Source organism: Rousettus aegyptiacus, unplaced genomic scaffold, assembly GCF_014176215.1.
Source record: "Rousettus aegyptiacus isolate mRouAeg1 unplaced genomic scaffold, mRouAeg1.p scaffold_m13_p_2, whole genome shotgun sequence".
Classification (NCBI taxonomy): Eukaryota; Metazoa; Chordata; class Mammalia; order Chiroptera; family Pteropodidae; genus Rousettus; species Rousettus aegyptiacus.
In genome coordinates, this window is record NW_023416295.1 from 152,840,692 (window position 1) to 152,862,073 (window position 21,382).

The window sequence follows — 21,382 nt, forward strand, 5'->3', positions numbered from 1 at the left end:
GAACAATGCCTAATAATAAAGTAGAATGATTATAACGATGTACAGTAATAAAAGTTATGTGAATGTGGTCTCTTGTTCCAGAGGATCCCTTGCTGTGATCTTGGTGTAGACTTAGTGCTCTCTGGTGGCACATGTTGCTATCGATCAGGACGCTTTTCTGTTCATGCCTCCTACCCACAAATTTAATGCCTTTTCCATCTTAACTCAGCACTTATCATGCACGATGGCCATAATTTTTGATGAGGTACAACAGCAAAACTAGCATGAATTTCTTTTTCCTTCTTCGTAACTTCACAAAAGAGTCCGTGAAATAATTTTCTCCCTTTCTTTATTAAGAGCTTTCATCTTTCAGTTAACAGAAGCACTTAATGGCTTCTCTTTGGCATATCTGAATTGCCAGCCTCACAATTCTTGCAAATTTGGGACCACTATTAAGTAAAATAAGGGTTACTTGAACACAAGTGCTGCGATACCACGACAGTCGATCTGATAACCTAGATGGCTGCTGCTAAGTAACAGGTCAGGAGTATATACAGCGTGGAAATACTGACAAAGGGTCGATTAAGTGACTAACGGGCAGGACAGAGCAGGATGGCACTTCCCCCACCCCTCGCTCCTGATATATCATCAAGCTACTCAGAATGTTGCACAAATGAAAACTTATGAATTATTTATTTCTGGAATTTTCCATTTACTATTTTCGGGCTGTGGTTGACCAAGGGTAACTGAAGCCTTGGGAAGTGAAAACACGGGTGAGGGGGAACTACTGTATTGCTAAAAAGAGCCTCCAATTATATACCATTCTAGGGGTAAATATAATGGTATCGCTAAAAAGACTTAGAAATGTGAAACCTACAACACTACATATCTAGATTCCAGCTTATTGAATAAATGTTTATCTTTAGTGGTTTAAATTCTAACAATAATCAAACTCAGGCATACATAAATACTTTAAATTTAATGTAATTCTTTACTACTTAAGCAGTTTCTCCTAACTTCTATTTAGCTTACCAATTCCTTCTTCTAAAAGTTAACCTCCCTTTTTTTTATAGATGAGGAAACAGGCTAAAATATTAAATAATTCAAGGTGACTTAGAAAATGGATCCAAGACCAGTTCTGCCTAAATGACACTTTTACTACCCTATTCTTATACAAACATATTTCGATATTGGGAAACAGACAATTTGAGATACTTCTGGTGAAGATATTTTATTTTTCATAAAAATATAATTGTACAATGATCTTCAAAGAAAGGAAAATCCCTTCAATGCCCCCGAATACCATGTGGTTTAACAGTAATCTTTCTCTCTCTTAAAACAAAATATGTAATTGATAATATGCAAAAGATTTCTTGTGAAATATAGCATTTATGTTTTTAAATTTTCTATTTTAACTAAAGGCAAGTCTGGTTTAAACCTATACTTTTTGAAATGAGCCAAATCAATTCGATCATAATTCAAAGATAAAATGCTAAATGATGATGCTGATAAATACTGTCAATTAGCTGGTAAACTGTGATATGAATTTGCTGCAGTAAGATAGATTCTGATTTAAATAGAATAGAAAGATTTTGGATAAAATAGAAAGAAAAATTTAAGAATTTCAATCATATCCTAAAACGACCTGGTCAAATTTATTCCATATTATATTTGGTTGCTCTAATATATAGCAAGTCTATGCTAAATTAATGACAGATTATGACTGGTCTAAATATACAAACATATTTTCCCCTTACCTTGCTTTCTTTGGGCAAAAAAGAATATTACTCTACTGCTCAGAGAGTAGAGAACAGCGCTGATACAGAGAGACTGAGCTCATTGATTCTCACCGCCTTCTGTTCTCTCTCAGCCTGAACGCCATCATTACAGGTTAAGTGAGAGGGGCTAAGTTTTAGTATGCTGCTCCTCAACTGGAATGGGGAAAGAAATGCTCCAGCTGTTTTAATCAGTGACATTTATTAACATGCTTCAGGTGGCCAAAGCGTGCAGCCAGCACAATACTCAATGCAATCAAAATATTCCTTTTTAAAACCAAGGAACTTTCTCTTGGGTTGATCTACTCCAAAATACCAAATAGGTTTAGGAATAAACTCAAACTGTAATTTACTTTCACAGAAAATTATATATCCTCTACCTGTCACTGCTTTTGTAAAGATAATAGGGGAGGGGGTATAGCTCAAATAAATGACCCTGTAATTTAAAATTACAACCGGAGAAGAAATACTTCAAGCACAATGGAGACATTCCATTGAAGAGTCACATTCGTTTTGGAATGTTTGCTTTGAAAACAACTCTTCTGGGAATTTAAAAGGTACTGAACAAAGCAACATAGAGTACACCTTGGGTTGTTTTGCAAAATAAAAATATACATTTGAGTAGACCAGATGGCAAAACATACCCATTACAATCTGAACATTATATTTAAAACATTTAATTTCTGAAGGCCTGAATATTAACAACCTTTTATCTATATTTGTGACCCTAAAAAGACATTAAATACTCTTAAGCTCCTAGTCCACCAAAACACAAAACAGAGAGAGACCCAACAGTCTGGGCTAGTGGTATATCAGTAGTCACACAGGACTAGACTAGAGATCTGAGTTTGCAACCTAAGCACAAGAGATCTTTAGGAACTCAGGCTAAGGGGAGGCACTTCATTCAAATGCATGGCCTAAGAGAAGTGAGGAAAGTACCCTGTTATCTGAAACTATGTGGTCCATCTCATGTTCCACCTCACAGACAATCTAAACTATGACGCCTCCTCTTAAAACTGTCATTTCATAACAAAACATATTTTGTTTGGAAGCCAAATAGTTGCTTCATTAGAGCTAAAAACAATTATAATTTAGGAACAACAGAGAACACAACTCCTGATTTAACTTCCAGAGAAAGTGATAAATAAAGTGTCTCAATAGGGAAATCAAAAGATTGCTAGGTCTATTTGAGTGTATCATACTACGAGCTTGATTCCTCAACCATCGCTTCATTTGGTGGTCAAATAAAGTACATGCAGCTGTGACAGGAACTGGAAGGAACTATTCCATCCTTCTGCATCTCCTGCCAGACCCACTAGCTTTGTGCTGTGCACAACTCTAGCCTACAGTGTTTCACTCCAGAGCTCAGCCTGGGCTGAATCAGATGCACACCCACAGTGTGTTTCTTTCTGGCTCAGAACACATTCATAAGAAAAGTCACCTCAGGGGAAGAAACTAAGTGTTCTGGTTATCAGATCTACCAGCAATTTGTCCCTCATTTTGTTCTAGATCTCGTGAGGCAGAAACTCAATCTCAGCAGCTAATTTCATCCCATTTTTGTTAGAAAAATTCTCCTAGTTGACTACACAAAGAAATGTGTATGAACATTCACTCCTGCCCTCCCCACATACATATATAGACATACAAATATAGAAACACATACATATATACTCTGGGTTGTCAAGGTGATGTATGCTGCTGAAATGCCTAAAAGGTTATTTCTTGCTTAAAAAAATAAGATTGGACTAATTATTTTCCAAGTATGGATTAGGCCCTAGCAAACTTTTATAAATATAGTTTGAGAAGACAGCAACAAAGTCTTAAATAGAGGCTGTCTTAAGGGCTTTCCTGATGGACACTGTTAACATGTACATTATTTAAAACAGGCATATCGTTAGGGATTATAAAAATAGAAATGTACATATTTGTTAATACATATTCACAGCTTATGCTGGAATGGCTCACAGGAGAAATCATGGTTCATGCAGAAAATAGACGTTACTCAAGTAAATATAAAGAAATAAGATTAGGTCCATAAAGGCTAAGAACTTACAGTCGGTAATCAGCCCATTTGGTTTCTTTGTAGGGCAATCAAAAACATTAAAGGAGGTGACACCCAAACACACATACACGTATGATTACACAAATTACATGGAAAGAATATAAATTAACCAATAAAGCAATGTGGAGTTAAGGTGCAAAAATACAATCTTTACCCATTTTTTTCTACTTCTGTGTTTACAAGTACTGCAATATGTTAAATGCCAGTGGGTGACAATACCAACCAGAACAGGTCTGAATGTTTGTAAATTTTCTATGTGTTAAAAGTTAAAGCAAAATCCTTTGAGATCTATGATCACACATTTTGGTAGAAACTGCAGATTTACAGAGATGACTACTGAGTAGTAGGTAGTAAATGGAGCCAAGAGGTACAATCTTGCCTATTCATCCTCCATAGTAATCAGGATGTTGGCTTCGATCACTGACTCATCATTTTATGTGATCTTCACCCTGAAAAAATAAATCAAAGTTACCAAGGTAAGAATGTTTCTAAGGTTAATGAAGTTTGGTATATACTATTTTTAAAATACAGACTGAAAGAAAACTGAGCTGATTTGGCTTTTTCTCCTTAATTCAATTTAGATTAAGGCAACTGTTACCTCTTCTATAAAAGTTATTGAAAAGCCAATCTTTCAATTTTATAAATTGTTTTAAAAGATACAAAATTTGTAACACTTCCCTATAACTATTTCAAGTGCTCCAAAAGCGATCACAATAATGAAGAAATCAATACATGACATCTTCATTCTAATATCTTTATAGTCTCTTTATAAATGATGCTAGGATAACTGGATAGTCACATGCAAAAGAATTAAGCTGGACCCCTAAGTCATACCATATAGAAACTCAAAATGGATCAATGACCTAAATATGATCTAAAACTATAAAACTGTTAGAAAAAAAATAAAATAAATTTTCATGACTGTGGATTTGGCATTGGATTGTTAGATATGACACCCAAGGCGTGAACAACAAAAGAAAAATAAATAAACTATACTTCATGAAAATAAAAATGTTTTGTGCACCAAAGAACATTATCAAGAAAGTGAGAATATGACCTACACAATGGGAGAAATATCTGAAAATCATATATCTGATAAAGGTCTAGAATCCAGAATATATAAAGAACTCTTACAACTCAACAACAAAATGAACAACAACTCAAAACATGGGCAAAAGACTTAAGCAGACATTTCTTCAATGAAGATATACACATGGACAACAAACACATGAAAAGATGCTTAACGTCATCAATCATTTGCAAAAAGCACATCAAAACCACAATTAGATACTACTTCACACCCATTAGGAAGGCTATAGTTTTTAAAAATGAAAAATAAAGTGTTGGTAAGATGTAGAGAAATGGGAAGCTTCAGATTGCTGGTGGGAATGTAAAATATTTCAGCCACTGAGGAAACAGTCTGTGGTTCCTCTAAAAGTTAAATATAGAATTACCACATTACGCAGCAATTCCACTTCTAGGTATATATTCAAATGAATTGAAAAGTTCTCAAATACACACTCGTACATGCATATTCATAGCACTCCTGTAAACAGTCAAAAGGTAGAAACAAATATCCATCAATGGATTAATGGATAAACAAACTGTGGAATGCATATACAATAGAATATAGTATACAGTTATAAAATGGAATGAAGTACTGATACATGCCACAATGCAGATAAACCTTGAAAATATTATTCTAGGTGAAAGAAGCAGACACAAAAAGTCACATACTCTGATTCTTTATATGAAATATCCAGATTAGGTAAATCTATAGAGACGCGAAGCAGATTTGTGGTTGTCAGGAGCTAGAAGAGGGGTGATAGCAAAAACTGCTTATGAGTTTGGGGTTTTCTTTTGGGGTGATGAAATGTTTTGCAACTAGATAGAGGTAGTGATTGTACAACATTGCAAATGTAATAAATGCCCCTGAATTATTCAATTAAAATTTTCTTTATTTTTAATTAAAGTGATGATGGGCTACTGTACTAGATAGAGCCTAAAGGTGAGGACAGGTTCTACCATTATAGCTGTATTGACCTTGGGCACCTTACCTAGCCCCTCTGCTATTTCTTCATCTATAAATTAAAAAGGATAATTCCTTAACACAATTATTGCAGGAAATACTTAAGATTTAAGTGAAAATATTTTGTAAGCTATAAACCAAAATATAAATAAAAAGAATATTATTAATAATAACTAGAATGGAACACTCCCTTTATGGACTAGGTCTCCTGAATACAAAAATTTCCATAAATTTATCGGTTTCTCTTTATAGACCCCATGTAAAATGCATTTCAATATTCAGAATCTAACATCATTTCACTTGCTTATTAGTATATTACAAATGACATCAACATTTTATTTATTTAAAGACAGACAGAGGGGGAAAAAAGACATATGGAGGAAAGTGGTCAACAGAAATCCTACCTGAGGACACTCCTGTACATATAAACTCCCTGCATATGGTACTCACAGGAATTGCTATTAGCGTCTGTTTTCCCAGCTTTCGTGTGCCTGCTTGAGTTCTGCTGAGATTTGCTCTGCTCCTCTCCAGTTAGTAGAGCCTTTATTTCAGAAGGGATTTTTCCTTGGTCCATTGCCATGCACCACTGCTTGTACTGAAATATGTAAAATATATTTTCGTAAAATTCAGGGACCACTGGTAGAAATGCTAGACAAAAGAACTCCCATACCTAGAGATCAAGTTGGCTGCTGGAAATTCTACTCTCCATTGTATTTCCTATTTAAAATCTAAGACATGTAAAAGGCCTGCCATCTTTCAGAAGAGGGTGAAAAATTGCTGTTGAATCTTCTTGTGATATACTGGAGTATTGCTCAAATTAAAAATGCCCCTCTGGTTAAAAGAACATCTCCTTACAGTGTGCCGCTAACTAGAATTCATCTCTTTTTGCTAATGGTCACATTAGTTTTACTCCTAAAATAAGTAACTCTGCAATTCCTTTCTCTTTCATAAACATTCACTTAACATCTACTTTCTACTAGAGTGCGTACAATGGACTTCTGGGGCATACAAAGATTAATCAGTCTTAAAATTATGCCTCAAGTGGCTTATGTTGCAGGTGAGAAATAATTTAAAGCATAAGTTGAATTCAATATATTTTTAAATTCTGCTAAATAGTGTATATCTGAACTCTCTTCATGCCCCAACCTTATTTTCTTACCTTCTAAAAAGTGAGGTAGCCCATCTCAGTTTTGTAATGATCATGTGTTACCTCTCTTTTCTCCAACCTGTCACCTCCTCCCCTGAGCTCACAGTAATGGAGTTTTAATTTCTATAGTTACTACCCAAAATACAAATGAATGAATAAAACATGTCAAATAAATATGTTTAAACACAAATGCTATCACACTATACATGTTGTTATATATTTTTATATTGCTTTTTCAACCTAGTAACATGTTGTAAATATCTTTCTACATCAGTAAGTATATACATATGTGCATTGTGTTTTTTCACTGGCTGTAAAGTAGTTCAATATATGAATGTAGTTTAATTTATTTAACCAATACTCTAATGTCATACGTTTGTTATTTTCCATTTTTTTTTTTTTTTGGTAAATAATCCCTTAATGACATATTCATGCATATTCTACTCCCACCATCAGTATACAAAAATGCTTACGTGCTTACATCCTGGCTAACCAATGAATATTCTTTCCCATGCCTGTCAACTGGATAAGTGAAAATTGATATCTTCATGTTTTAATGTATGTTTCTTTGCCATGCTTAGGTTGATTTTTTTCATGTGTTATGTTGACAGACTTTCTTACCATTTCCAGTTCCTCTCTCAGGGCACATATGGCTCTTTCCCGACTGGATACCAACTCTTCCAAATACTGGTATCTCAGTTTCTTTCTGGCTCGGCATTCTCTTGCACTCTGCCGGCTCCTCTCAAGTTTTGCCTTCAAATCAATCTTGGCTGGCTTCCGACCACGTTTGCCGGGCTTCTTTACTTTGCCTCCAACCACCTTCAGCAAGAGAGAGAATAAATAATTTTTTTTCTCTTAATTCTGTGTCTAGGAAAGTGATTATGACTACATATTAACAAGGAAAACATTTACAAATAATAAATAAATGAAGCCTGTGGAACTCAAAAAGCATAATCCCATCAAATGCCTTATGAGTCTTTGCTTCATTATTTTTTCTGATACTTTTGATACTATGAATGTGAGAGAAATAATATAAATTTTCATTATTTCTTCAATAATAAGCTTTAAATAGTTTAACAGTAAACTTTATAAACCACATGTAACTGAGTAAATTAAAAGATTGCCACTAAATATTTTGTTCACAAAGAACTTTTATTGACTTGAGAAAATAAGTAAAAAAACCCCCAATATTCAAAACTTTATGTTTGGCATATTCTCAACATCATAAAACAACATATAGAAGAAAGAATGTTAACAAAAGGTCAATAAGGATTTCTCTGATAGGTGTGATTATAAATAGTTTTTCCTCACCTATACTTGTAAATGGTTTTCAAATGTTTATAATTAGAAAAAACATAAAATTTGTATATAAAATTATGTATATGTAAAAACAAATATGTATCTTAAACAATGTGGCTATAAATTCCCTCTGCAAATTTGTTGGGCTCAAAGGAACACACAGGAAGTCCCTGAAATCTTCAGGATAACTCTCACCTGCCTTTAGAAGCCTATAATTATAACCCTAGTCAGTCTCAGGAGATTTCTACCTGCTCCCACCGGTGTCATAAGACATCCTCTCAATATCCATGTTACTCATTTACCTGTATAGGCACAATTTTTTCATGACTGAAAAAGTAATTTAATCTTCATTGTTTAGCTTTGGAACCTCCCCAAGTTCTTATACAAAATGTAACTACGAAGTAAAAATGACGATGAATTTTAAAATACATAAACCTGAACTTATACATCAAATAAGTTTTCTTTAAAGCAGTCACCTTGAGAGGGCTTCATTTATTCCAACGAACAAGCTTTTTTGGAAAGTGCTTTTGGGGCCGGTTTCTTAAAAGTCACAATATAATATGCCTTTAGAGCATATTTTTTTAGTGTAATACATTTGTCTTTAAATTCTCCAAGTGGTTATCCACTTTGTTTATCTGATGAGGTTATGAATTATGTCCCGTTCTTTCTGAAAATTACCCTCAGAGAATAAAAATGTCCTAACTTTAGTATACTGCAGGGAATGTTGCTGAGGCTTTAAAGGCAATTTTAAAAGAGAAGATGCAAAACTGAGACACTGGCAAATCATTAGAATAAATGTAGAAACCTCAGGTAACAAAATTCAAAGGATCAATATTCATTTGGATATAGAGACTCTGATTTGTTTGTTTGAAATCATTATTAATATCATACACCAACAATGCCCAGTACCCTACAAAGATAAGATAATTAGTAAGTATAATTTTTAGGTCAAGAAAACCACACTTTAAATGTGGATCAGCCACATTTACCAGACCCTGTGTCATAACATGATGGCTAACCATTGTATCTAGCATTTTATCAGATGGCTCTAAAATGAAATTGAATACTCTGCGGCTTTAGAAAAAAAAATCTTTCCTTTCTGCCACCATCTTAGCTAGCTGCTTTAGTACTACTCCCAAATTAGTTTCAACTTTTCAAAAATTGGTCTTTTAAAGCTTTTCTATTCTGCATCATCATGTCTTTATTCCAATATAATAATATACATTTCAAGAAACTTTTCCTCAGAGTCAAAATATTTGATTAGTAGTGCAGGATGACTAGCTGATTCAAATATTACTACAGGCTAAATTTTAAATTACACTTTTATCGCATCGAGTGCACAATTTTAATAAAATATTTTGAAATCACCCTACATTAAAACAAAGTGTATTTGCTATTGTTATGGTTTTTTAAAAGCAACATATTTACAGCATAAACTCATGTCTATAGTGAAATAAATGGTAATCACATCTATTCTTTACATAGTAAAATGGGTCATCACATAACACTATAATCCAATACCTCATATATCGTTAGTTTTAATTAATTCAGGAGTGGCTGTCTTTGAGAAGCCAGCAAGAGAACACAGGGTTATTCATAGACTTGATTGATTTTTTGAAACAAACCTAGCAGTCATAAAAATCAAACAAAAGTTATAATTCTTTATTTAGTTTTCATGGTAGCAAAATATTTATACTGGGACTATTTTATTCCTTTTAAAAATTAGATAGGCATAGTAAATGAATCCAGGGTTCCTATACTTTATGTCAACTACTGTAAAATTACATTTAAAACTACATAACCACCACTTAATTTTTAGCTTAATTTTTCTTCAGTAATAGACTGAATTTTTGTTTTTTGGTTGCCAGCTGAAATCTGATTAGCGTACCAGTTTTCAAGAGAGTCAAATACATCACAGAATTATCATAAATTTTAAGTACCATAATGTATGAGAGCACTTTGTAAAGAAAAAGGTATTATACTATATTAGTTGCCAACTATAGTGTTAACAACTGAATTTTATATATTTCATAAGCCATAAAGGTTGGGGGATAGGGGAAGTTAATTAGAAACTAAGAACCAGAAATGACCGAAACCAACCTCATAAATTCCTTATATATCTCTGGGTCAAAAATCATTCTTACTAATGTTTCATAAAATTTTTACAAACTCAGTGATAACTACATTGCCCTTTTGCTCTCTCCTGTTTTTTCTGTGAGGAAGCTTTTTTCTCATCTGTGTATTTTAAGATTGAAAAATTTTATAATTAATGTGTTTAAAAAGACTGAGAATTAAGACAAAACTAGTGGATTTAGCCAAGTGGGAGTTCCTCATAATTCTAAATTTAACCATTATAGAGAAAGAACAGAAACCAGTCTTCAAAGGCCCGAGTGTGGATGGCACAGGCTTCCCAGTCAACAGGCTTAACTTCTGCAGAAAGAGACATGATTGTAGTTGCATGCCCTTTATGGGCTTCTTTAAAATGAGGTGTGCGGATTAAATCGTATTCCGAAGGTTCTTGGATCAATGTACTTCTAGCTTTTTAGGAACAAACAACAAAAACTTAAATTCCGGGCGGGAGCACTCACAATGAACTAGGCCTTCAGTTAGGCACTCTACATGTTGTCTCGTAATTTCACACCACTTCAGGTGAGGTCAACCCTATGATCCTCACCTTTTTCAGGTAAAGAGGGTGAAAATTAATTCCTTTATTCAACAAACATTTATCAAAAACCTACTATGCTCCAAACACTATAAAACTCTAGGAATATTAATATAATATATTTAGACTCATGAAACACAGCAGATATGAAATAATGTTATAAAGGGCAGAATATCAGTATATACAGGAGTGCTGCTGGTGATGAACACACACACACACACATGGAGGGAGAGAGGGAGGGAGAGAGAGAGATGCATAGTGATCTCTTTATTTCATAGATGACAAAATTTTAGTTCAGAGATTTTCAATGTCACAGCAGGGTCTAGAACCCAAGCCCCCTGATTTGCATCATAGCAACTTGTCACAAGGTAACTATCATCAAGCATGACTGTTCCTCTCTAGGTTCCTAGGTAAGACTCATTAACCTGAACATATAATTCCTGAAAAGGCTCTAAAACTGACAGGTGCTTTATATGTATTGCTATATTAATGCTATATAGTCATTTATTTAACCCAACTCACTGTGGCATTAGGAACTTGATGGAGGGAAGTGGTGAGGAGATAAAGTAATAGACTTTTTCTTTTTATGCTTCCTTGAAATCTCCCTCAACCATTATGACTCTCCATGCCCACTCACAAGTCATGCCAATTTATTCCTTTATAAAATCTCTGATTTGGCTCTTCCTCTCTATTAGTCAGGGCCCTACCCACATTATTACAATAAGTTCCCAATGGGTCTCCCTACCTTTTCCCTTTTTCCACCCCTACTTCTATAGTTGATCCATCTTGCAAAAAGCTGCCAAAAGAACCTTTCCTTTCAGCTTATTACGATAACTTTCGTATATATTTTTTCATTGTAGAAAAGTAATACCTAATCATTATAGAAAGAATAAACTTTAATGGCCCTTTGGCCATGTCACTCTCAAGCTCAAGAGAACACCTCTGGCTCAGTACTGGTTACTAAGTCACCATATCCAGTATATTAATTTCCTGTGGCTGCTATAACAATTACCACAAACTTGGTGGCTTAAAACAATAGAAATTTATTCTTTCTGTTTTGGAGGCCAGAAGTTTGGCAGGGCTGCACTCCCTCTAGAGGCCCTACGGTAGAATCCATTCTTCACCTCTTCCTGCTTCTGGCTGTCAGCATTCCTTGATTTGTGGCCACGTTCACCCAATCTCTGCCTCTGTGGTTTCACTGCCTCCACATCTGTCAAATTTCCTTCTGTCTCATCCTTATGAGGACGTGTCATTGGATTTAGGGCCCATCCAGATAATCCAAGGTAAATTCTTCCTCCCAAAATCTTTAACTTAATCATAGTACTTTACCATATATATTCACTCTTTTACTATATAAATAATATTTATAGGTTCCAGGGATTAAGACATGGATATATCTTTTTAGGGACCAGCATTCAGCCCACTACACCCAGACTTCCTCTCACCCAGTCAGTATTTTTTGTTATTCCCAACTGGCAGCCCCCATATCCAGTCAGGCCATCCTCCTTAGAGGCCTCACACTATCCCATGCATTCTTACCTACTCTCATTTCTCTAAGTGCTCCCTCTCTCTCCCCTGACCATCTGAAATGGTAAATATTATGCTTTCTTTGTTTTGGATCGGCTCTAGCCCTCTTTTTTTGAAGCTCTGACAATCACCCTCTGCCCATCGTTTTTCTTTTCCAAATTTCTGGAACATAGTTAATATCACACTGAGTTTATATGTTATATTGTTTTTTAGTGGCTTCCCAGATTTAAGTTCTATCTCTTCTAGTAGTGCAGGTCCCTTAGGCACAGATGCTATGTTTTCTACTACTTCTGTAATCCCCTTTGTATCCAGCCCAGAGCCAGGCATTTAAGAGGCATTTATTAAAAAGACTGATAACTGAATAAATCCAAAAATATCAGCAATATTTAAAGTTCATTTAATATGATACTACTACTAACAACTTACATTAGTAGTGTTTATTTATTTATTTATTTTTTTTAATAAAAAAGCTCCCTCATAAGGGATATAAAATCTGAAAAAACAATTAAGGACTCTTTTTATTTTACCACCCTTTTTGTACTTATTTACATTCTAATGCTCTAATTCTTAAGGCAACTCATAAAAGTTTCACATTGTTAAGTCTAAGAGAATTACTGCATTTACGTGAAGTGGTAGCATCAGCGCCAGCTAAAAAGGAAAACAGTAGAAGGGCCCTGTTTCACTTTTCTTTTAAACACATAAAATAAAAAGTTTTCTCCAGTTAATTAAAGAAAAATAAGACAGATATGAATGTGCCTAGACATTGCTCTTCACCGCTTTAAAGAAAAAACAAAACAAGTAGCTGCATTTTCATGTGGTGGTAAGGCTCCCATAACTTCCTTCACAGCTGTGGGTTAGGCTTTTTCTCCGATTTACCAGATCTTCAGAAAGAGAGAATGACTAATCACATCTTCCTGTTGCTAACCTTTCTGCCAGTTTTTCTAATCAACAGAAGAAAAGGATAAAGGAAGCATCACCAAACTGAGTTAACTCCAGCCTCTCCCAATCCCTATGCCCACCCAGCTATTATTGTTTGAAGCTAATACTACCTATATCTATCAATGCCTAAACTGTTGTAAACTGACTCTGTAAGAGTGCTCTATACTTAACTATCTTTGCTCCTTTCCCATCCACCTTTTTACTTCCCCAATGCCACATTCTGGCTTCTGCCCTATCTTGCCATTGAAATCTCTCTTGCTAGGTTCACAAACGATCTGTTTTCTAAGTCCAATGGATATACTTTTTCATTAACTTACTTTACTATTTTTTTTTGGTAGCATCTCATATTGTAGACCATGTTCCCCCCCACCCCCTTGAAATTCTCTTCGCCCTTAGATGGTATAACAGCCCCTTTTTGCCTGTCTTCCAATATCACTAACCTCGCCTTTTCAGTTTATTTTGCTGAGTACTACTCCTTTCTTAAGGTCATTTCAGCATTTTTCAGGGTTCAGTCTCTTCAGCTCTCTCTTCTATCCAAAATCTGCATCCTTGGAGGATTTTATGCATGCTGCGTCAACCACAGCCTGCACTGTGGTCTTTAGCTCAGGACTTTCTTCTGAGCAATCTAACCAAGCTAGTGAGGAGTCAGAAAGGACTAGCATTTATTGAGAACCCATTATGTACTAAGTTCCTTTGCTATTGACTCACATATATCGTACATTTAATTCTTGCAATAACTCGGTAAGGTTTTATTAACACACCCAATTTATAGGTGAAGAAATTCAGTTCTGAAGAGATGAAATAATCTGTCCAAAATCATAATAGCTTCAAAGTAGTAGGAATGAGATCTGAACTCTGGTTATATGCCAAAATTCATGTTCTTTCCTAATTGGACCATCTGCCTCTAATCTTGTCCCGTTCCTATATCTTTACCCTCCCTAATCCATTCCCCATATAGCCATTAGCATTCTTCTTTGAAAACACAAATCTGATACTGTCATCTCTGCTTTAAAATCCTTCAATGCCAGCCACCCCAACATCTACGGCCTTTGTTTTTAGTAAGCGTATGAGCCAGCCGCTCAACTGGGGAGCCTATTCAAATTCCCAGGCCCCATTCCCAAGGAGTCTGAGCAGTTGTCTTCTTTATTCTACACTTTGAAAAATACTAACCCAACTTTCTTAGCTTTACTTGCCAGGCATATCATGATCCCTGATCATCTTTCTATCCTTATCCCTGCCTACACCTCTACGTGTGCCTTATGCTGTAGCTCAGGGGTTAACCAAGTGCAGCACTGCTGGCAAGCCAAAACCTATTGCCTCCTGCCTATTGCCTATCCTGGTAAATTAAGTTTTAGTGAAACAGAGCCACACCCATTCATTACATTCTACCTATGGCTGTGTTCCTGCTACAAGGGCAGAGTTGAGTAATTGCAACAGAGATCACATGATTTACAAATATTTACTATCTGGCTCCTTACAGAAAATTGGTCAATTCCTGCTTTAGCTTGTACCAAAATACTTATTTTCTGGTGCAATATGCTTTAGTACAGGATATTCCCTCCTTCCCATTTTCTAGGAGACTCCTCTTCTTCCTTAGATTTATTCCAACTGTGTAAGCCCATGTCTGACACATCCAGTCAGGCATCCATTCTTAATGCTGCTAAAACCACTTTGCCTCTATTACTCTTATTTCTTACTTCACTATACTGTAATTATTTTTCTGTGTCTGCCTAGTCCACTGAAATGTAAGTTCCTGAGAATAGGTATAAATTCTTATTTATCTTTGTATCTCTACTGTCTAACACAATGCCTGGTTCATATTAGATTTCAAACAAATGTTTAATGAATTAATGGATAAATAAACAAACTTCTGAAAACAAAGAGCAAAACATTCTGAATAAGGTTATTTAAACTTCAACTGGTTTTTGTAGTATTAAAGTTACTCCTTAGAGCTAAACTATCTGCAGAGGTACCCTAGTTAAAAAGTGCATATAACCTAGGTAAGAAAGGAAAGCACATTAAAACAACATCTACTGTCAGAGATCTATTTAGCAGATGAGCTGGCTCTTCTGTCTTGTGGAAAGCATTGATAAAGGAGAAGGACAGAAAAAGCAGAAAATATCTGAGCTTTGTGGCACTCCTCAAGGAGGGTAGCTCAACTGTAGCATAGGATGGCTAAGGGGCCAATAGAAGGGACTTCAGGGACCAAAGGACAGGTCTGGGAATGTAAGAGATTTTTTTGGTCAATTTAAAATTTTTGCAAGAACCAGCACCACTCAGAACTGAATGTAGAAGACCTTGTCTTCTTACCTAAGGGGTAAGGAAGGTGTAAGAAACCTCATTTTCAGATAATCATATGTAGTGAAGGTGGAAAGGAAGTCTGGAAGAGAATTACAGCCCATATTAGCATATTATGGCCAGCAGCTGGCCCATTCTCTCATAAGTCCTTCAACTGGAACTTGATGCCCTAAACTATCAGGCTGGGCAATAAAGTATAGTGGTCTTTTACCAGCTTGTAGTCTGTGGCAGGAACACACTGCTGTAGGATATTTCAATTTACTCATTTGTTCATTCCATAAACATAAGTCAAATATAAAATCAGAACCCTCTGTCTATGATTAAAGCCTCTGAAAATAACACATTTCGATTTTCTTTGTAATTGAATGCAGGTCAAGAAGAAAGGCTTTCATAAGAACAAGTACTTTTTCCTAGTGGTGGGCATGCAGGTGGGTTCAGGAGACTACCTTTCTGACAGTTAAGGACACAGCTTAAGTTCATTTCATGTCCCATCCCATTTACCCTGCCCCATTTTGGGGCATTGTTAGAAGCAAAGGGTAGTGTAGGTATAAACAGAGCTGCAACTATTATGCACAGCACACACTTAAGAATTACTAAAATGATCACTGGTGCCTACTGTACTTTGCTAAAGACAAAGAAATTCACTGCTAGGTAATATAATAATAACTTTTTTTTGAGTGCCTACTATGTGTTAGATGTACTTGATGCTTTATATGCATTATCTCTAATCCTCAACAAAGCCCATGAAGAAGGTATTGACTATTAAACAGATAAAGTGGAAGTTCAGAAAGGTTAAATAACAGCCAAGATTGGTTCCTTCCCAAATAGCCTAGTAGAGGTCTACTTAGTATTTGAATTCTTCTACTTACCACTTTCCCAAGCCCTGACTTTTGGATGTCTAATATATTTCTTGCCTTATTTTTCTCATTTGCTATCATCTGTATACTCTAGCTGGCTGCTCAATGGATCACATTGATTAATAAAGCCTAGGCACTCTCCTTGATGCCACTCTGTTCCAATTCAATTCAATCACTGTTAACTAGTACTCTATTCTGTACCAGGCACATTGCTAGATGCTTAGGAGGCAAAGCTGTCATGCTGTTAACTCTGGGAAGTTAGAAGGCGGAATGTGGAGAGCTCTTGGCAAACTCAGTCATAGCCACTGATGAAAACTCAGAATACACCATCTTTTTAAAGAAAGGTCCTCGCATCATCATCATCTCTTTCTTGACCTGATCATTCAAATATTGCTTCTCTATAACTGCTGCTCCTGTCCACTTCATCCTCTACCTGTTGCTGTCAGCATTTGTCATCCTTTGTGCTCTCACTAGCACAGCTGCCATACTTCCCAGCCCAACCCATACCTTCCCTTAGGCAGGGGAAAATGGAACCTGAGAGACTATCACTCATACGTGATATGAAGAAAAAATGTTTTATGTGGGAGTATGTATATATATACTAGGAGGACTGACAACTAGAGCACAGAAAAAGAAAAGACTGAGAGCTGCCAAAGCCTTATTTAAGGGCAGTTTCACACTGCCTTACTCCTGAAAGCACTCCAGTCTTGCTGTACATGTGTTTTAATATTACTCATCGAAAATTATGACACGTTGTCAAAGTGAAAGTAGTGGATTCACAGAGGTACTATTCATCCAGAGACTGAAATGGATTTTCTTTTCCATTATACTAAAGACTTAAGAAACTTCTGGTTTCTAAATTCTCTCTTAAAAACAAAGAATAAAGAATGACAACTGAATTTATTTTGTATAACAGTGAACCTTATAAAAGTAAGGTACAGACAGTCTACCCCCTAAATTTAACTTCACTCTTTTAGGCAAACAATAAAATTTTACACCCTCCCGCCACTACAGTTTGCTAGTGTTAGAAATAACTCCTATGTGATTTTATAGGTAAGCATAATAACTCAAAATCCTATGTATTTTTCTTGGACTTATTTGAGATTATTGAAGACTTCAAAAAAGTTATTGTTTCAAAGGTGTGAAAATGAAACAACTGAAAATTATATGGAATAGATGTGAGTCTCAAATTGAGGAAATTAAGAATATGTTATTTTAGCATCCTTAAACAGCCATAACATTATAAAAGATAACAGAGACAGTATTAGGATTTAACTTCGAAATTAACATTGAAAGATAAGGGAGGTAGCAAAGACTTTTAGAAAAAATTTTCTGATTTTTCTGGAAAACTTTAAGAACTACCTCTTTCTATCACAGAAATACCATTTCTTATTTGGGTTTGCTACTTCACAAGCAACCTGTTCCAATTCCAGAGTACCGTGTTGGGCTTTCCCTTCTGTCTATCACTTTTCTCAGAGCCTTCTGCAGGAACAGGAAGAAGAGATAATGTAGGTTAGCACAAGCGGTGCTGAGAAGCTGGAAATCTTTTCAATCTCTCCGAAGATGAAACAAAACTTGACAGCAGCAAAGTGTTACTGGTTACCTGGAGGGGAAAAGGGCACCCAAACAAAGAAAAAAGCTATCTGAAGCAGCATGCCAGAGATTGTGGAAAGACTGCCTAAAAGCATAGGGAAGGAGTGATTTCTACTTCAAAAATTGGAAAATTCTAGAAGTCTGATGAGTTATAAACTGACCATCCCTATATTCATGAAAACTAGACAACACTAATGTGGATAGACATAAAGACAGAATAGGTTATACATATATAAACTACATAAATTAACCAGTAATGAACACTGTTATCTTATAAACATATGGATAAGTGATTTGTATAGGGAAAGAGGGGTTGTGATGGGATATTAAGATAGATGAACAAGAAAGAATTGACTACTTTTCTTAGAGAAGGTTTTCTGGAGGAGGTTAGATTGCAGACTCTGGACGAATAGCAACAGGAGCTTAGCAGAGTATTCCAACCAACCACAGGAAAATAGCTCAGAGGGGGAGTGAACTGATTATATGAATGGGGCATTGAGTAAGGGAGCCAGAGAGAAGAAAGAGGAACCGTCAAGGGGAACAGGGCTGGTTCAGGGTGGCCTAGTTAAGACCTCCAAACTGGAGAAAGGCTGGGAGGAGGCAAGGGAAGGCAAAAAGGAAAAGCGGAGTAATTTCTTCACTTATCTCGGTAGGCGAGTCAAGGATTAGGGTTTGCACTACCGGAAAAAGCTGAAAAACAGGCTTGCCCTGGGAGTGAATTCTTCCAGGGGAGTGGGCCCTTTCTGGAAAAACGGAGCCCCACTCACTGTTCCCTAAATTCTTGACTGGGTACCACGGGGCAATAACTGGAGGCGCAGGGATGTCTATGACAGGTGTGTCTTGGGTGTTGGCATGGTCTACCAAGCTGAGACTCAGCGGCAGGACTAGCACTTAGCGACAAGCAGGCGACGGCAGCAGCTGCGCGTGCAAACCACAGGACTTACCTTACTGTCATCCATCTCGGCAGACAGGCCGGCCTGGCCAGGCCCTCCCTCCCCCTTCCCTCCCCGGCTTCGCCGGCCTGGCCCGGCCCGGCCCCCGCCCCGGGGGAAGAAGGGGATATGGTTCTGAGTGCCTCCTCCTTTCGCCTAACAGTTCGCTTCCCTGATGCCACAGTCACGGGGACTAGGGATCAGTTCAGGAATGGCAGAGCGGACCCTGGAGGCGGCCCAAAACGCCTCCCTGCGCCGCCGTCGCCTCCTCCTCCCCCTCCATGACAGTCTGGATGTGTTTACAGACACCCTGGAGAGCGGCAGGCCGAGCGGGCGAGCGGGAGTGCTGCACGCGGAATGACCCCTTCAGCCTGCCGTAGCACCGCGGTCTTCTGGGGATTGTAGTTGTCCTTACCGCAGTCTGCGCACGGCTGCCTAGAAAGAAAACTACAATGTCCACACAGCCTCTGCCAAGCGTGTTTTCCTTCTGCCGCAAGCGCAGCGGAGGTGGGACCCAGCGGGAGGCCGAAGCTATGTTTCCAGCTACGTTTCCCTTGTTGGGCTCGCTTCGAGGTTTTGGTCCTTGGGTTGCTGCGGCCTGGACACAGGAGGAGGGAGTTCTGGCGGGCGGAGGCAACGCTGACGGAGGGGCCACGAGAGCAGTCTGTCTTAGGGACACGGAGGAAACCCAGACAGTTCCTTATTAAGAAAAATGAAAAAAAAAAAAAAAAAAAAAACCCTAAGACTGTAAAATGGTGCATCTGCTTTGGGAAACAATTTCGCAGTTTTTCACAGACTAGTGTTTACCATATGGCCAATGATTCCAGGAGAAATGGGAACATGTCCACATGAAAACTCGTACATTAATATTCTGTCCTGGATGCTTTATTCATAATAGAAAGTGGAAACAACCTAAATGTCCATCAATGGATGAATAGGACAACTGTGATATATTAATTAGGAATAGTATTAGACCATTATAAAGAATAAAGTACTAATAACATGCTACAATGTGAATGAGCTTGGAAAACATGCTAAATGGAAGAAGCCAGACACAAGAGGCCATATATTGTAGATTCCATTTATAATGAAATATTCAGAATAGGTATGTGTAAAGAAACAAAAAGTCCCTAAGTGCTTGCCAGGGGCTAGGTTTGGGGAAGGGGTAAGGGGAGGGTTCAGGGAACAGTGGGGAGGGAGGGGAGCAAGGAATGGGGAGTGATTTTTAATGGATGCTGGGTTTCTTTTTGAGATGATGAAAATATTCTCAAATTGATTTGGTGATGACTTCACAACTGAATATACTAAAACCCACTGAATTGTACATTTTAAATGAATAAACTTAATGATATGTGAATTCTATGTCAATAAAACCTTTAAAAAATAACAGTATCTTTATATCCTCCTGATTTAAAAAGGTCAGTGAGCTGGTTTAGCCTGTGTTAGGCTACTGAGAACTTGACAAAGGTTGCATATTCATTAAAGGTATTCTGGGGAGCCCTTTGACTCACTCTTTTTCGAAGATTCCTAAAGTGCTTTGCTAAACCCTTCCAAAATTCAATTGAGAGTTCTCAGATTTAACAATAAATATATGACACATTTGAATTTCAGATAAACAAATACCCTTTTTAGTATAAGTATTTTCCATGCAATATTTGAGACACACCTCTACTTAAAAAAAATCACTTTATCTGATACCCATATTTAACTGGGTATTCTATTTTATCTGGCAACTCCAAATTGAGGAAGAGTAGTAATAGGCAAGTTGAATGGTTTCTGTTTGATCCATATAACACTTAAGAGGCACTAAAGCAAGTCAGTGCTTCCAAGTAAATGCAGCCAGTGTAGGTCATGCAGTTGGTAATGGCATGTTGGGGTTGCTGCTGTTGGGGCTAGCCACGGGGGCGCCCCTACCCCCAAAACTGCATTCCTGGCAGCCTGAGAGTTGCCTAGCCATATCCCCTCAGATGATTCAAAGAGCAAAAGTCTGTGCTTGTGCATGCTTTTGTCTTCTTCCTCACCTAATACCCCTTTCGTTCAATACCTCCAAGAGTCACTTCCTGCCTCCTTCCAGCCTCATTCTGCACCCAGCATAGCCTGCAGCTAAGCCCTCTTCTTTGGGGTGTAACTGTCTTTTCCCTGGGTTAGTCCTTTGCCACCCTCTCTTCCAGCTGACAAAAGTGCAATTGGCCTTCTGTAATTGCACTTATCTACCCTGTTCTTCCAAGGATGGCCATGCATGGCTGTGTGTGAGCAGCTCACAGACCCAACTGCCAGCTTCTG

The 21,382-nt window shown here is 37.1% G+C and overlaps 1 protein-coding gene across 1 annotated transcript; it reads right to left on the reverse strand.

Moving 5' to 3' along the window:
- Positions 1-1,194: 1,194 nt before the first annotated feature.
- CREBL2 (cAMP responsive element binding protein like 2) lies at positions 1,195-19,315 on the reverse strand. The gene is made up of 4 exons (XM_016156387.2): positions 19,112-19,315; positions 7,614-7,811; positions 6,296-6,440; positions 1,195-4,265 (listed from the first exon to the last, which is right to left on the reverse strand). Exons 1-4 carry the CDS (start codon positions 19,124-19,126, stop codon positions 4,261-4,263), a joined length of 363 nt encoding a protein of 120 aa, XP_016011873.1. The 5' UTR covers positions 19,127-19,315; the 3' UTR covers positions 1,195-4,260.
- Positions 19,316-21,382: the final 2,067 nt, after the last annotated feature.

Bases quoted from the DNA above. Each gene is read 5' to 3' on its own strand.
- CREBL2 (XM_016156387.2), bottom strand. The intron at 6,441-7,613 runs GTAAGAAAGTCT...TACATATTTCAG, and splicing joins TGAGAGAGGAACTGGAAATG to TACAAGCAGTGGTGCATGGC.